This window comes from Nannobrachium achirus (genome assembly GCF_963921795.1).
Source record: "Nannobrachium achirus genome assembly, chromosome: 24".
NCBI classification, from domain to species: domain Eukaryota; kingdom Metazoa; phylum Chordata; class Actinopteri; order Myctophiformes; family Myctophidae; genus Nannobrachium; species Nannobrachium achirus.
In genome coordinates this window covers 41715818-41733285 of record NC_137831.1, presented here as the reverse complement: position 1 = coordinate 41733285, position 17468 = coordinate 41715818, and the positions used below count along the sequence as shown (strand labels likewise).

The 17468-nt window shown below is 42.5% G+C and overlaps 1 protein-coding gene across 1 annotated transcript in view; it reads left to right on the top strand.

Annotated features, from left to right (window-relative positions):
* obsl1a (obscurin like cytoskeletal adaptor 1a) overlaps positions 1-10340 on the top strand; it is a gene marked incomplete at both ends in the record, with an annotated part of 54109 nt that extends 43769 nt beyond the window's left edge. Inside the window, 7 exons of the mRNA XM_080720572.1 lie at positions 583-849; positions 1740-1852; positions 3313-3466; positions 5151-5312; positions 7558-7662; positions 8754-9020; positions 10063-10340. Coding sequence (XP_080576698.1) covers positions 583-849; positions 1740-1852; positions 3313-3466; positions 5151-5312; positions 7558-7662; positions 8754-9020; positions 10063-10340 — 1346 coding nt within the window. The remainder of the gene's footprint in view (positions 1-582; positions 850-1739; positions 1853-3312; positions 3467-5150; positions 5313-7557; positions 7663-8753; positions 9021-10062) is intronic.
* Between the last annotated feature and the right edge of the window lie 7128 nt (positions 10341-17468).

Below are 17468 nucleotides of genomic sequence, written 5' to 3'. Positions count from 1 at the left end.
AACGAAATGCGCAAAAGGAAAATGGAAACACTAAGCGAATAGGTTTTCAATTAAAATACATTGAACCTGCATGATATCGATTTGGCTGAGGGGAGCTGAAGGGAGCAACCAACTTGTTGGCGCTGTGTCCCACTGTGACTGTGCAGTGCAAGCCTTGTCAGTCACATCACCCAAGTAAATCCTGGCTAACACTTCGTCGTCACACCGTGTTGTGTGCCAAAAGTGGTCGATCTACAAGCTCACAGCACCTCGCATCCGCAACACGTTGTGAGCTTGCAGATCGGCCACCTTCCAGACACCGAGGTCTGACAAGGGGAATTGCATGAAGCTCAAAGTGTAATATCGCAGCTGCAGGCTTTACGTCTTAGCTCAGCTGTAGACATTGTGGTTCTTGTGTGGGAGACCCACATTATATCCCGGAACTGAGAAGAAATAATTGAAAGAGTGTTAAAGTTGACTATTAAATGGCATTCGATTTTCCAAGTCAGTCCTTAAATTTTCCTTAGAATCCAGTTTTAATTGACATTAATTACCGAAATTAGTACAGCAGCTCATCTCTCTTTGCGTTCTTTCTTCCCCCAGCTCGTAACATCTCCATCCGCAAGGGCCTCCTCGACACGGAGACGTTTGAGCACGAGACGGCCTCCTTCGAGGTGGTCCTCTCCCACGCCGAAGTGGAGGGGGCGTGGCAGAAGGACGGCATCCGGGTCAAAGCCAACAACCAGTGGCGGGTGAGCGTCAACGGACTCACGCACGGCCTCACCCTCCCCAACCTCACCCTGGAGGACACGGGGACAATCGTCTTCTCGGCCGAGGGTGTACGCTCCACCGCCAGACTCACCGTTAAAGGTACCATACCGCCAGAGGTTTCTTACTTTCAGGTTTATTCATTTTTGAGCACGAAACCACGAGAAGAGCACAATGTAAAATGAGAAACCTGCCACCTTTAAAGTTTGTGTTATTGGGTGTATTACCTAAAGATTCCATATGAGGGCGCCAAATAATCCCAAATTTGAAGGAATTGAATTGTGTCCAATCTGTATGGTAGAATATGTTAATACAATTAATTAATTAAAACGTATACAGTGGCGCATTGGTGATTCAATGTTTGGGGGGTGGCTTATCTAGAGAGATCACGTGCACGTCGCTCAACACCTACTATACAGGTCTATTGATATGTATACAGGCTTGTTTCTTTGTTAAAACACCCTGTTGTGAGCATAAGCGTTGGCGAGGTGTGAACTTGATGGGTTTTGGGAGCAATACATGTCCGTTTGCATGAGAGGCATAGGCAGGTGGAGGCACGGACTAATTCAACACTGCTTATATAATTGGGGTAGTATTTTGGCTCCCTGCTCTTCTATTGAGACATTTAGAACATGTCATGTCTCACCTTTTGACCTAATCAAGATCAAGATTCAATTGATCCCCGGAGCAAGCAGGCCAACTCTAGTAGCTCAATGTTGAAAATGAGCAGGAAACCAGTTTCAAATCTGGGGTAGAAGAGGAAAGTGACATAGTGCTGCTTTAAGGTTCAAGTTTAGTCTGACTGCCAAAATGTAAATGTAAAAAGTTACCGATCTATTGGTGTTATTTATATTCAGGTTTTTCTTTATATATATAAAAAAAAAAAACACTAAATATTAAATAGTAAAAATATCAACAAATAGGTCACCAGTGCAGACCCACAGCATAATAGAAGCATGTTTGACTGTAATGATGGATTGATTGATTGACAGAGACACCGGTGACGATCCTAAGAAACCTGCTTCCCTTGCGTGTGGAGGAGGGTTCGCAGACCACCCTGGAGTGTGAGTTCTCCAGACCACACGTGGAGGTCAAGTGGCTCAAGGTAGAAACCTTTTTTTTTGTTTCTCTTTTCTGCCTTTATTGATTGCGACCGAAGGACACAGTTTAGTATGTGAAACGGCACATGCTGACTCCGTCTGGGCGTGTACACTGTTTACGGTCTATGGGTTTGCTGCTCTGACATCACTGTGATGTCAGGGGAACCACTCGAACGGAATGGGTTTGCCGCTCTGACATCACACTCTGGCTTCACTGTGATTAACACTAACAGAATCCCTTTTGTGGCCATATATGGAGTTCCCTGATGTCAGCAATATTAAGCCCATATCTGACAGGACTATGGAGGCCACATCGGCCACATACAGCACTAACAGAATCCATATATGGCCAGACAGCCCATATCTATGTGGCTGGTTCTACAGACAGGGATCTCCATGTATGGGCATAAAAGGGTATGATGTCAGATGTCATAAACATCATAGGACTTTCACATAACGAATAACTGAGTAAGCATGTTTTGGCTCTCACAGCATTATCTCCATATACAGTACATGGATCTCCATGTATGGGTACCAGCCTACCAGGGGTCTCCATATATGGGTAATTGGTCCGATAGGGCGAGGTCGCTTGTCGCCCTGAGGCGTCTTACTAGTAGTATACAGTATATTAACAGAAAATGGGGAGAGATAGAGAGACGGGGAGCGACACACAGCAAAGGTCAGTCGGGAACGGGATTCAAACCCGCGCCACGCTGTCATGTTGCATTGGAGCCTAAGTGCCCGGACCGCTAGGCCAGCCATTTTCATTATTTTACTGGCCAACATAATCATCATCACCACCACCCTGCTCATCATGCAAAACAATACGTTCTCATAACCTGACCTAGGTTCGTTTTCAAAGTCGAATCGGAAGTCGCGTTGGCTCCCATTGTAAGCGTGGAAAGCGAACGTGACGTCACTATTTAGCGTCCTGGAGTCTAGTGATATTCCTGCTGCTCTTCAGCCTCGTCCACCTCCATTGTAACCGAGGCATTTTCACTCGCTGGTAAGTAGACTAAATCACGTCTTTTCCCCCTTTTAACACATTCACGGGCCTCTCCAAGTTAATTTAGGTCCATTTTAAAGTCAATGATTTAAAAGTCAATAAAGTCAAATTTAAACATTAATACATGAAATAATAATGTTGCCCAACTTGGAGAGGCCCGTGAATGCGTTAAAAGGGTGGAAAAGACATGATTTGGTCGAGTACAAATGTCTCGGTTACAATGGAGGTGGATTCCTACAGCTAAAGAGCTGTAGGAATGTCACCAGGCTCCAGCGACGCCACTTCCGGTCTGCGGCGAGATCAAAGCGTGACGCCACTCTCCTCTTGAACAACTCTGGGGCTGGCCAATGCTGTATGTTGTAATGTTTCTCGTCTAATGTCAAACCTCAACTGTGAAAAGTATTCAGCTCCTTTTTAATCCTGCACGTCCATCTGTTCATTGTGTTGTTGGGAACGTAGAAAGGGGTGGAGATGAAACCAGGGCAGAACTGCAGGATCTACTCCATGGGGAGGAAACGCTTCTGTCAGATCCTGGAGTGCAGCCTGGCCGACTCGGGCACCTACACCTGTGACATGGGAGAGCTGAGCACCTCCTGCAACCTGGAGGTGTACGGTACGCACCATCAGGGGCGTCACAATGGGAGGGGGGGGAGTGGGACTGAGTTACTAGGGCCCAAGGTGGAGGGGGCCTTAATTATTTTATACTTTAGCTATTGGAAAAATAGCAGATATACAAGCTCACAGCGCGGCACCGAGTGCCGCGCTGCGAGCTTGTAGATCTGCCATTTTTGAAAAGTCGTGAAAATGTGTGCGAATCTTTGAATGTATGTGTTTTTGAAGCGATCATTTGTAACTCAGATTTTGCTTCTGGGTGGTCCCTGGAACCAAATATTTTGATATGGGGTTCCGTGGCCAAATACATATCATTTTGGGGGTCCTTCACATGAAAAGGTTTGAGCACGACTGACATAGAATCATGTTTTTTTTTTTTAAACCTTCAAAGACTTGCACAAAATTAATGTTCACGATTTAAAACAAAAATAGCAGATCTACAAGCTCGCAGCGGGGCCAGGGCCCAGAATTTGGTGCGACACCCCTGTTTGATAATGATGTTTTCTTTTATCCTGTCGCTGTTATGTTCAGTTACTTATGTTATTTGTTACTTATAGCTTTTATGCTGTTGATTGTAAAACTAACAACTGAGAGTTCAGTTGTACTTATGTTTTACGGTAGCACCACCTAGTGGTTATAAGGAGGAGACCATATTATCTTGCAGTTAGAAAATAAAGACTTGTTACAAAATATACCGACACTTCTAAAGTAATTAACAGCCACAAACAACAATAATAGTTAAGATTCGTTGACAAAAAGTTTGAATCGACTACATCATTCATTCATCCATATATCCAGAGACATCCAGTTAGGAACTCTTCGAGCATACAGTACATACCTCCATGGGGACTGGGGAGGCTGTGTGTTTTACATTTGCATGGCTCGCTCAGGCCCCCAGTTCCCTTGACGGAATCCCATTGTCAGTGGTGTAAAGTAACTAAGTACTTTTACTCAAGTACTGTACTTAAGTACAATTGAGATACTTTTACTTTACTTTTTTCAATACTTTTACTAGTACTCTACTACAGGCAAATATTGCACCTTTACTTCACTACAATTATTTGAAAACTTCAGTTGCTAGTTACTTTACAGATATAAAACATGTTGACCATTTCAGCCCTATTTTATACATACCGGTAGGCTATTTACCGATTTGATTAATTGTAGATCGGCTATTTTCAAACATTTTAGTACTTAAACTTTTGGCACATTAAGTGCATTTTGATGCCAATACTTTACTTTCACTCAAGTAACATTTTGAACACAGGCCTTTTACTTGTACGTTGTAACAGAGTATCTTTTTGTAACAGAGTACTTTTTCCCACCACTACCCATTGTGTGTTTTACATATCATCACTGTCGGGCAGAAACCTCGTATCTCCGAGTTTAAAATGTGTAAGTTTTTTTCCCCGCAAAGTAAAGCCCTGCTTCATCACACAAGACTGTCGCACAAAACTAGTGAAAACAGTAGATCTACAAGCACACAACGCCTCGCACCGCGAGGCGTTGTGTGCTTGTAGATCGGCTGTTTTCGCTAGTTTAAATCATTTTAAAAATGATCAATACAAAACGAACGGTTTTTGACATACACGGTTTCCATCCGACAATGGCAATTCACACAGCTCGCCCAGGCCCCCACCCAGTTACCCTGACTGAACTCCCCATTGTTGTGTCGTGTTTCGCAGAGCATCAGCTGGAGCTGGTCAAGCGTCTGGAGGACCTGTATGTGCAGGAGGACCACAACGCCGTCTTCATGTGCGAGGTGTCCCTGGAGGACGTGGCGGGGGAGTGGTACAAGGACGGACACAGGATACGGCCCACCAGCACAATCAAGATCCGCACCGAAGGTAGGGCAAATGTAGCTATCTGGTCCAGACGCTCTGACAGACTGCTGGCTAAAAGACTAGACCAGGATTTCTTAGCCCCTACAAGGGCTCAAATCAGTCAAAATAAACAAAACTACTTCACCACTCACCATGAAACCAAAGGTAGTTTTGTGTTGTTGAAAGTCTATTCTCCGCGGTGGGAAACCTCTCAGCACCCCACCCACTCTGTAAAATACATTATTTTTGTCATGAAATAAAACGCACCCACCTCGTCGAGCCACCCAGCGGCCACCGCAGACACAACCCGGAAATAAGCGGCGGTCGAGTTGGATCGAGTTGGATGCGTTTTGTTTCATGACAAAAATGATTTTACAGTGGGTGGGGTGCTGAGAGGTTTCCCACCGCGGAGAATAGGCTTTCAACAACACAAAACTACCTTTGGTTTGGTGAGTAGTGAAGTAGTTTAGTTTATTTTGACTGAAGTTGAGCCCTCGTATGGGCTGAGAAATCCTGGTCTAGTCTTTTAGCCAGCAGTCTGTCAGAGCGTCAGTGCAGCTGGCGCTCTGGACCAGAGCTAGGAGAAACGCAACCAGCTCCAGTTGGTCGCCGGCACCGTTTACTGGTTATGGGAATGAAGCCATTATGGCCGGGGCGGGAACGTGTCTCTCGAATTTTTAACCCACTTTAACCATTATTTTATGCTTCAACTATTGAAAATCGCACCCATGCGAAGTGAGCGGTGCAAACTAATTCCTGCGCGAATCAGTGTTGATAGGCATGCATGGCAATATTATTTTTGTTGTGTATGATGTCAGTCTAGAGGTCTGCTCAGACTATATAAGTCTTTATCGTCATTTCTCATCAGTTAGTTGACCAAGCTACGGATTGTAACTTGTAAGAGTGTCATAGTGTAATGATAAGTGACCTTATTTACCTCCAGAGCGGCTTCCAGAGAGGCGAGAAGAGGCCAGAAGATGAATATTTTAGTTTTTCAAAGTCTGTTCATTTGTATTTTAAACTTGTATTAGCTGCCTATCATTTATAACCTGTAAGATTTTCCACAGTCTGTCTAAAAGTGTGGTTATTTTATCGCTTATAAGTGATATTCATCTAATACAATTTTGAAATTCAAGGTTAGCACCGCTCAATAATTTTTTATGACGTATTTTACGCGGCCTAAACGCGTTCTAAATCAGGGTGAACCAATCGGGTGCCTCTGTGACTATGACATCATGGACAGATCAACAGAATCGAAGTGTTTCATTGGTCTAGCGAACTCATCTATAGGAGCGGTTAGCACCGCTCAAAAATAGCAGATCCCAGCGCGGCATGGTGAACATGTGTGCAAGTCTTTGAATATTTTTGACCTGATTCTATAAATGTCTTCTAAAATACTTCCTCTAAATCAGTGGTTCTCACACTCGTTCATGTCAAGGACCCCCAAAATTACATGTATTTGGCCGCAGAGCCCCATCTCAGAAAGATATGCGAAAAAGATTTTTCAAAAATAGCTTGTACATATGTGCTATTTTTGCTATACAAATATAAAACTAGACCAGGTCACCTGGTTGTGCCAGACCCGCAATGAAAACTAGTATGGCACTGAACTAACACATGAACACACAGGATTTTATAGTCTCAGCAACAAAGCGTAGTGAGTTTGTAGATCGGCTGTTTTCACTAGTATGGCACTGAACTAACACATGAACACACAGGATTTTATAGTCTCAGCAACAAAGCGTAGTGAGCTTGTAGATCGGCTGTTTTGACTAGTATGGCACTGAACTAACACATGAACACACAGGATTTTATAGGCTGAGCAGCTGGAAATGTTTGTGAGCTTGTAGATGGGCTGTTTTCACTAGTATGGCTGTGGGGCAAATGTTTTGCAGCACTGAACTAACACATGAACACACAGGAATTTATAGTCTCAGCAGCTCGTCAGCCAACTCAACTCAGCTGGTCCCGTACAGGTGACGGCACTCAAGGCAATCAGCCGAGCAAGGGAAGGGAGGGGCAGATGAGCAGTCAGAGGCAAACACAGGCACACTGAGGAAAAGAGGGACACTGAGGAAAAGAGGGACCGACAGACCGACAGACCGACAAAGCCTTATGTAGGCCGACCCCCTGGGTCTGGCAATAATTCCAGGTCTTATGGGGCAGAAACCTCAGAGCACAGAATAGTCACTATTCACTAAGACCAAGAATATACACATTTTTGGAATTTAGCAGCCAATCTCTAAACCATGTGATTTCTCTCCCACAGGGACCAAGCACTTCCTTCTGATGTGCAGCGTCAAGGCTGAGGACTCTGGTGAGATCCGCTTTGTGGCCAAAGATGTTGAATCCACAGCCTACCTGGAGATAGAAGGTAAACACGCTTTCCACCCACAACACCTTGTCAACAGCCTTATTATGACATGACGGGGAAAACATATGCTAATGCAGTGGTTCTTAACTTGTAGGTCAGGACCCCGCATGATTTTGGGGATGCTGACAGAACCTTCGCTAAAAACCCCGGGACAAAAATCCACTCGTCCTAGACAATTTGCCCTCCTGGCCCCCAAACTGTGGAATAAACTCCCTGTCGCACTTAGAACTACAGACTCTCTCTAGCTTCCGCCATGGACTGAAGACTCACCTCTTTAGACTCCACCTAAACCCATAGTACTACCCTTCCCTCGATGACCACACATGAAGCTAGATAGCATTTTCTTTTTTTCAGGTTTTAGAGGTTTTTAGAAGATTAGGGGCGTGGTCTACCAATGTTACATAATGTTCCTAGATTGATATTCCTATGCATTTGTTGTATTGTTGTTGATGTACTGACATATTATCTTGCTTATTATATTGATGTATTACCTGCTTATTGTAAGTCGCTTTGGATTAAAATCGTTTGCTAAATGCCTAAACTGTAACCAGCCATTACCGCAGCATCAAAAGTAATCAACAAACTACACTATAAAAAAACTGGTCATAACATTGGCCAAATTGTCAATATAAGAAAGAGGCAAACATTTTGAAAATAGCTGATCTACAAGCTCACAACGCCGCGTTGTGAGCTATTAGAAAAGCTATTTTCACAATTTTGATTGTGAAAATATTTAGTCATTTTTTATGAAAGTATTTTGGGGTCCCCACCGTGTTTTTCAACCACTGTGCCTGGGGACCTTTGGTGTGCCCCTGAGAAGGGTCGAGTCCCCTTGAAACTGCTTGAAAGCCAGTACTGTTGTGCGACAGCCTTGTATGATGAAGCAGGGCTTTACTTTGTCTTCCCGACAGTGAAGATATTTACACCCCCGTATTATGTTGGTGTGCCCATGGATTCCTTGGGACATGAAAAGTGTGCCCATGCAGAAAAAAGGTTGAGAAACACTGTACTATGCTAATGAGACTAATAATAAAAAAAAAAAATAATAAACTCACCGAAATCTGCTTTTCTTTACATTCGTGGCGTCCCAGAGCGCCCGGTGTCCATCGTGAAACCCCTGCGCGACCGCACGGCCCTGGAGAAGCACCGCGTCATCCTGGAGTGCACGGCGTCCTCCGCCCGCGGCGGCGTCACCTGGTACAAGGACGGGGAGGAGCTGGTCTCGTCGGAGCGGCTGGAGATCGTGGCCGACGGCTGCTCGCACAGACTGGTGATCCAGGAGGCGGCCATGGAGGACGAGGGCAGTTACGCCATCGAGGTCGGCGAGCACACGTCCAAAGCCAAGATACTGGTGGAAGGTCAGTCTCGGGACAACAAAAGCCATCGATCGATGGCTCAAAACAAAATGTTTTCGTTTCCCTTCCTTATAGTCAGGGAATATTATCAGAATACCTGTCAAAGCTGGGAATAAATTCCTTACCGAACGATTTCTTCACCAATGTGTTCGTAAAGGTGTCTAGTAACATAATTATTTAAAAAAGTTTGAAATTCAAAATCCCTAGGAGACTTTTTGACAGCTAGGGTAACTTTGAGTTTCATTCACTTACTATACAGTACACTATACCTTTTAAGCCCAAGGAATGTTTTCCGTGCAAAACAAATGATTGCAATGGATTCAGAATAATTAATAACACCTAGTTAGACCCCTCACATCCAACTTAAAGCAGATTTTTTCCATTATAGTATAGTGTATAGTAAGTGAATGAGACCCAGAATTACCCTAGCTGTCAAAGATTCTCCAAGGGATTTTGAATTTCAAACTTTGTTAGATATGTTACTAGACACCTTTACGAACGAACACATTGGTGAAGAAATCGTAAGGAATTTATTCCCAGGTTTTATTAATATCCTCTGACTATGTCATTCAGATTTGTTTGATTGTTTTCTTTCTGTGACATAGCACTGCTGCTCAATAAATACATGATAATGTATTTGTTGAGCAAAAGGTAACATGTCCTTAGTTCGAACTCCCTTTGGTCCGACCACCTAAACCTAACCTTAACCCTAACCCCAGTAAAACTATGCCTAAACCTAACCTTAACCCTAATCTCAGTAAAACGCTGGTGAGTAACTAAACTGCCGACACTGGTGAGTAACTAACCTGCCGACGCTGGTGGGAGTAGCTAACCTGCCGGCGCTGGTGAGTATAGCCAACTTGCCGACAGTGTTCGGACCAACGGGAGTTCGAACCATGGGGCAGTACCCCCGCAAAATAAACATGCTACTTTTTATATTTGGTTTTGGGGCTACCCATTTCTTTATGTTTGAAACACTGAAATGTCCTTTACTGCCAGCATGTCTATCTTAACATTAGTACATGCTGTTTTCCCCCCCTCACAGCCCAAGCCCTTTTGATAGTCCAAGAGCTCGAGGACGTGGAAGTGACGGAACCAGACGCGGCATGCTTCCAGTGCCAAGTGTCCGTGGACATCGAAAAGTCCCCCATTTGGACCCTGAACGGGGAGACCCTACAGTCGGGCCCGGGGGTCCGCATCGAGAACAGAGGGACGCTCCACAAACTCACCCTGAAAGACACCAGCGCGGACATGAGCGGAACAGTTCGGTTTACCACGGGAAAGGCTAAAAGCACGGCCACTCTGTGCGTGAAGAGAGAGTAGAGGACTCGGGGGGAAGGAGCAGAAGAAAGTGACTTTGTGAGAAAGAGAAAGTGACTTTTGTAAATGTGAATTGCTTACCGTGATGCACGTTCCTCGCAGCTTGTCTACAGCTAGTGGTTGTGGGTAGGGCTGTCACGATTATTACATAATCGTCTAATCACCATTATTTGACATAATCGCAATTATTTTGTCATAATCGTTTACATGTTGAAAACTTTTCAAACATTTTCAAAAATAGTGGAAATAGCAGATCAACAAGCTCACAATGCGTCGCGATGCGATGCGTTGTGAGCTTGTAGATCGGCTATTTCCACTATCAAGGTTCTTTTTCAAGTATAAGGTTGTCAAATATGTAAGTAATTTCTTTGTATATTTAGGTTATGTGTCATATCTACCATGTGCAACTTCAAAGCCTACAAGCCAAAAAGGAAGGTAATTGTCAACGACAAAAACACAATTAAATCGTTAATCGCAATTATTTGATTGACAATTAATCGTCAGGTAAAATGTCATAATGGTGACAGCCCTAGTTGTGGGACAGTATTGAGCAAGGTGAGATATTCTGTTTGAAGTATTGGAAGTGTAGAAACGTTCATCAAAATACAGTTCCTATAATTGACAATAACTTTACATTCTGATGTTCTCCAGAACAAGACATTTAAAAATAAATAAATATGCTAAAGTAGCAGCGTTTTATTCGATAACGTAACTCTGGTCTATTTTGAAAATTGCACTACACATGACGGCACATTATGGAGGATGTACAGTGCATGTACAGTATGTATCTTTGGAATTGAATAGATTGGTCTGAAAATATTTGTGGCCTTTCAGCCCAAATTCTATCTACCAATGACTAAACTATGAGTGCAGCTTGTGAACGCATTAAGCCACATAAATGGCTGGTTCCAGTCCCGATCACTCCCCATCTCCTGTCAGCCTACTGTCTATAGCAGGGGTTCCCAAACTTTTTTGTCTCAGGGCACCCCATAAATATTTTTTTAATCCGAGGCACCCCTACATTATAGTTTTCACTCCCAGCACCTAATATTTATAGCATATCGTCGTTGTCGGGTGGAAACCTTGTATGTCCAAAACCGTTCGTTTTGTATTTATCATCTATAAAATGTACTAAACTAGTGAAAACAGCAGATCTACTGTGTGCTTGTAGGTCGGCTGTTTTCACTCGTTTTGTGCGACAGTCTTGTATGATGAAGCAGGGCTTTGCTTTACCAAAAGACGTACACATATTTTAGTGATTATATTTATGTGATTATGAGGAAAACGTTGCGATAATAGCCATTTTGGTTAGAACTGACTGAAAATAACTTTGTACTTCAAGTCACGGCACCCCAGGGTGCCCCGTAACCCACTTTGAAAACCCCTGGTCTATAGTTCCCTCCAGACGATACACGGTCACCGCCTGCTAGTTATTCTTTTTCAATAAGAGGCGGGAGGCTATTTTGGCCGCGCAGCAAAGTTTTGGGGCGGCGAGGTGAGCGGGCGCAGTCCCGTGAAATCCCCCGCGAGCGTGCTCGTTTGTGCATGCTTATGCGGGCGTTTAGAGATGGATTGTGTTCATCTTTGTGAAATACAGCGTGGAGTTTACTCACTGAGCGAGTGCGTTTGTGTCTCAACGCGGCGCGGCCGCCACTGATCCTAGCGGGAGACCCTGCGGTGACCGCGTATCACTTAACTAATTAACTAATTATCAATAAAGGCATAAAAGCCAAAAAATAAATATATAATAAAAAAACAGCAACGATATGTTTGTAGCTACACAAGGCATGGTGAAATTTCCCCCAATAAAAACATAGTTCAATTAAACATACATAAAAATACTCAAAATCAACCAGGACTTTCATTTAGAATTTATGGAACAAAACATCTTATTACATACAGTTCAATACAATTTGGTATGATCAACAGACGTCCAAAAAAACTAGGTTACATCTACTCAATCATGAGTACATACAAGAAAATGTCCATATATTAATGTCATTTGTTTGCTTTATTACTGTGCAAAACAGAATATATATTTATATATATATCCACCGAATGTATAAGTACAGTAACAAGGGAATGTGCCCCATTGTGACAGAACATTCACTTTAAAAGGCAACGCAATACATAACTAGAAACAAGGTGAATAATAATATTCCTCCAAAGTCAGGTCCTGATATTTAACCCATTTAGGCCTAGAATTATTGAATGCTTTAACCAGTGAAAAATAGCAGATATACAAGCTCACAGCGCGGCACCGAGTGCCGCGCTGCGAGCTTGTAGATCTGCTATTTTTGGAAAAAGTCGTGAAAATGTGCGCAAATCTTTGAATGTATGTATTTTCAAAGCGAACGTTTGTAACTCAGATTTTGCTTCTGTGGGGTCCCTGGAACTAGATATTTTGAGATGCGGGTCCGTGGCCAAATAAATATAATTTGGGGGGTCCTTCACATGAAAATGTTTGAGAACCACTGACATAGTAGCCTCTCAAGAACAGACTAACTGAGCTCCATTTAAGTGAAAAGGACCTTTTCTTTGACGATGGCTGGCCAGATTGCTGACATAGAAACATAGGTTTTTCATAAAACCTTAGAAGGATTCAAAAGACACTTATAGAATCGGGTCAAAATTCAAATTTTCACGATTTTTCAAAAATAGCAGATCTACAAGCTCGCAGCGTGGCACTCAGTGCCGCGCTGTGAGCTTGTATATCTGCTATTTTTCAATAGTTAAAGCATAAATTAATAATACACAATAATGTGTACCCGTTCTAAATGGGTAATACAAAATATGAAACGAGTTCTACTCCAAAATAAAAAAGTACCAGGTGATAACTACATCTACAAAAAAATTGCTGGTATTTAAGTAAATTTCAGTACTCTGTACTATTTATTTTAACAGCTGTTATCTTGTTGTTTGTAAAAGAACAAAAAAAACTAAGCAATGAGCAATGTCATTTAAAATTGGATTTCTATCATTTTTAAGTGAAATCTCTTCAATTGCAACTTCTGATTCTAATTGACATATGAGTTGAATTACAGTACATTCCATGTTTCCGCATTATCTTCCTACAACAGTAGATACTACCCTTTCAAACGTTTGCTGGTGTGATTTATTACCTGTCCATACGAGGTAACCTTTTGCATTATAATAGCAAGAACCGCGTTTCTCCTTCGAGAAACAATATCAGAACAAAACTATCTTGTGTAAGAAAAAAAAACAAGAAAACAAAGGTTAATCTTAGTGATTATTCAGAAGATTTTTTTTCTGTTTGTTTTTATTTAGAACGAAAAATAGTGTAATCTATTTTCAACTGTGGATTTACCTGTGTTGTCATTAGGGGTGGGCACTATGGAAAAATACAATATCACGATATTTTCCCAAAGCTGTATCACGATACACAATGTTATCACGATTCTTTTTCACGTTGATTTTGATGGTTATTTTTCAAATTACTTGACAAAAACTAGGGAGGTCTGAATTGAACTTTACAAGTATGTAACAGAATACAAATGAAACCAAATGGACCCGTAAGGGTCCATTTGGTTTCATTTGTATACTGTCAGAGTGGAGACCTCAGTGGAGACCTTGACATTTTAAAGTTTGAGAACTACTGATTTAGACCAAAATGCAGGTTTAAATTGAATTCTGCAATGAATCTCTGTATTAACGATTAAACAGGATTTTTTTACAAGGCTCCCTCAATTGTATCACGATATATACGATACCTCTGATAATTATCACCATATCGCCCACCCCTAATTGTCATTGATCCACTAGTTGGGACTATCACGTTAGCTTAGTCAAATCCCCGGTTGCATTCATCCGTGTCAACATAACATTGCCGAAGCAGACGAATAGGGCAACAAATATTGTATATACAGTCCCTGTTTAAACCCTGTCATATCATTTATGAAAAACAAATACCTAGGGAACAATGACAAAACTAGCATTATGTTTGCAGATATGCTCTGCAAAAATATACTAATATGATCAAAGACGCTATTGGCACATTCAGACATGAATTGATACTTGTTGCTGATCTCTCAAGGCACAGAAACCTATGCTAAACAACTCGCTAGACATACTTCCACCAGTCCCTATGACTTATTAACCCATTTAGGCCTAGAATTATTGAATGCTTTAACCAGTGAAAAATAGCAGATATACAAGCTCACAGCGCGGCACCGAGTGCCGCGCTGCGAGCTTGTAGATCTGCTATTTTGGAAAAAGTTGTGAAAATGTGTGCAAATCTTTGAATATATGTATTGTCAAAGCGAACGTTTGTAACTCAAATTTTGCTTCTGGGTGGTCCCTGGAACTAAATATTTTGAGATTTTGAAATAGGCCTACATATCATTTTGGGGGTCCTTCACATGAAAAGGTTTGAGAACCACTGACATAGTAGTCTCTCAAGAACAGACTAACTGAGCTCCAGTTAAGTGAAAAGGACCTTATCATTGACGATGGCTGGCCAGATCGCTGACATAGAAACACAGGTTTTTCAAAAAACCTTAGAAGGATTCAAAAGACACTTATAGAATCAGGTCAAAATTCAAATTTTCACGATTTTTCAAAAATAGCAGATCTACAAGCTCGCAGCGCGGCACTCGGTGCCGCGCTGTGAGCTTGTATATCTGCTATTTTTCAATAGTTAAAGCATAAAATAATGATACACAATGTGTACCCGTTCTAAATGGGTTTTAAAAGATCCTGAAATTGTTTCAAGACCATATGTACCGATTAGTAAAGAAATACAACTTTACATTGCAGCTTATGATGAAAATGACTGCCCCCCCCCACCACCAACACCTACACACACAAACATCTCTGTTTCAACTTCACAACTTTCATTTGCCACGCAACTGCAGTCCTTTAATGCTATTAAGGTTCAAGTTTTGTTTAAGGTTATAAAACAAACAACTTTATGCATTACAAAACCAACTCTCATACGTCAACGCAACTGAGGCCACTCCGTTGCTCAAAACACGAACATTGATGCATTTTCGACGTTCGCACTTACACATACAAGTTCCCAACACAAACCTAGACAGTTCAACCACTGAAGACAGAGCGAGATCTAATCGTTTCCCAGGTCTTCAAAAGATTCACTCTATTAACAGAGCTCTTCAATAGTCAATCTTAAGTCAAAATGGCCTAAAGCATGGGTCTTCAACAGGGGGTCCGGGACCCCTAGGGGGTCCTCAGAGTTACTACAGGGGGTCCAAACCTTTGAGTTACAGAAAGTTCTCTCCTTCTCCTTTGTTGTATAACCACTTGAACCCTAGCGTCCATATTCGGAGAACTTAAGCCAAAAATAGCAGATCTACAAACTCGCTGCGAGGCGTTGTGAGCTTGTAGATCGGCTCAACGGCAAGATGTTTGGTGCAGAGGGGAAAAAGAGCAGACTAAGTACAGAGTGAAAGGTCACGTTAATCAAGTATTGACGGTTCAAGTGGTGTTAAACGTCTGAAAACACAAATTGACACGAATCCAAATTTCACTGACGATTGTGCTGTCAAACGATGAAACTATATGGAATCTATGAAAAGGTTGTGGGGGGGTCCCTGCTTCATCTCTCTCTCCGCTAAGTGGTCCTTGGTCTGAAAACGTTGAAGACCCCAGGCCTAAAGAGGCATGCCTGAATATCTTCAGAGATTCACTGTGTCGGAACATTACTAGAAATCAATCAAGTATACTGTACTGTAGTAACTGTACATCCCGGGTTCCTCTCATTTCTGGCGTCAACATCTGTTGACAACTGCAACACAGTCCACTGCAGTGACTGTAAACTGACAAATCTGAATCCCACCAGATAGTCAAACCAAAGTCAGTGGAAGATCCATCAAACATGAATAACTCAAACCTTACACACACAGAGACACGCACACAGGGTCCTCAAGGACTTGAGTTGATCTATGGTCTTGAGCGTCATGTGCTCCTCCTATACACATGTTAGCTGCACTTTCACGGTCATTTGCGACTGGGTTGGATATTAGCTCCTTACGGAACCACTCGCTCTGCGGCTATGCCGCTCCGAGATGTGGTTCCTGCTCCCTGCATGCCCAAATGAGGTTTTTCCGGGGGGTAGTTCACCAGGTTATCAACCGCTCTTACCGCCACCAAGCGCTGTATCCAAAAAGCAATGGTCCTAATACCCGTCTCTTGCATCTCTACTTTTTTAGCGGCGGGGGTAATCCAAGCCTTGTGTTGAAACAATACTTTAAACATGCTCGTTTTGACAGCCAGCTCCATGTTTTCCCAGTGAAATGTTACGGAAGCAATCACTTCGCGAGATTTCCCCACGAGAAAATGGCAACAGGCTGACAAAAAAACACAGACCGGGCTGACAAAGTGAGCGTGTTTAAAGTATCGTTTCAACACAACCTTAGAAGGATTTAGAAGACACTTATAGAATCGGGTCAAAATCAGGGGCACAATTCAAATGTTCACGAGATTTCAAGAGCGGTCGATAACCTGGGGAACTACCCCCGGAAAAACCTAATTTTGGGCATGCTATGAGCAGGAACCACATCTCGGAGCGGTATAGCCGCGGAGCGAGTGGTTCCGAAAGGAGCTAGTTGGATATCCATTTTAGTTAAATTCAATCGTTTCACGACACTGTCCCTTGGAGGGAGCGGGGCATTTCACTTCACCGTGCCAATGTTGGTGTCCAAAACAGACAAAACTAAGAATATAATTCGTCTCACAAAAATAGGTTTTCAGAGGTACAGTGGAACTGAGGCCAGTCGAGGAGATTATCATGTAAAGTGCAGTCCAGTCTTGTATTACTCTGTTACAAAGGGGTTACATTACCTATATTGCTATCAGACAAAACAAAACCCCAGAAGGGGTGTAGGAATGGGACGATACGTGATATTATCGTGATAAAAAACACGATAATCGTGGATATTTAATTTATCGTGATATCATCCTCCGTCATGCACTGGGATCAATTCAACCTTTATTTGCCGAGCTGCATATCCGGTACCACTTAAACCCTCTATAATCGGTAAAAGGTACTTATAATATATGTACTTGATACAGTCTTTTTTTCCACTCTATCAGATGTCTTTGCCAAAAAATAGCCGATCTACAAGCTCACAACGCGTCACGTTGTGACGCGTT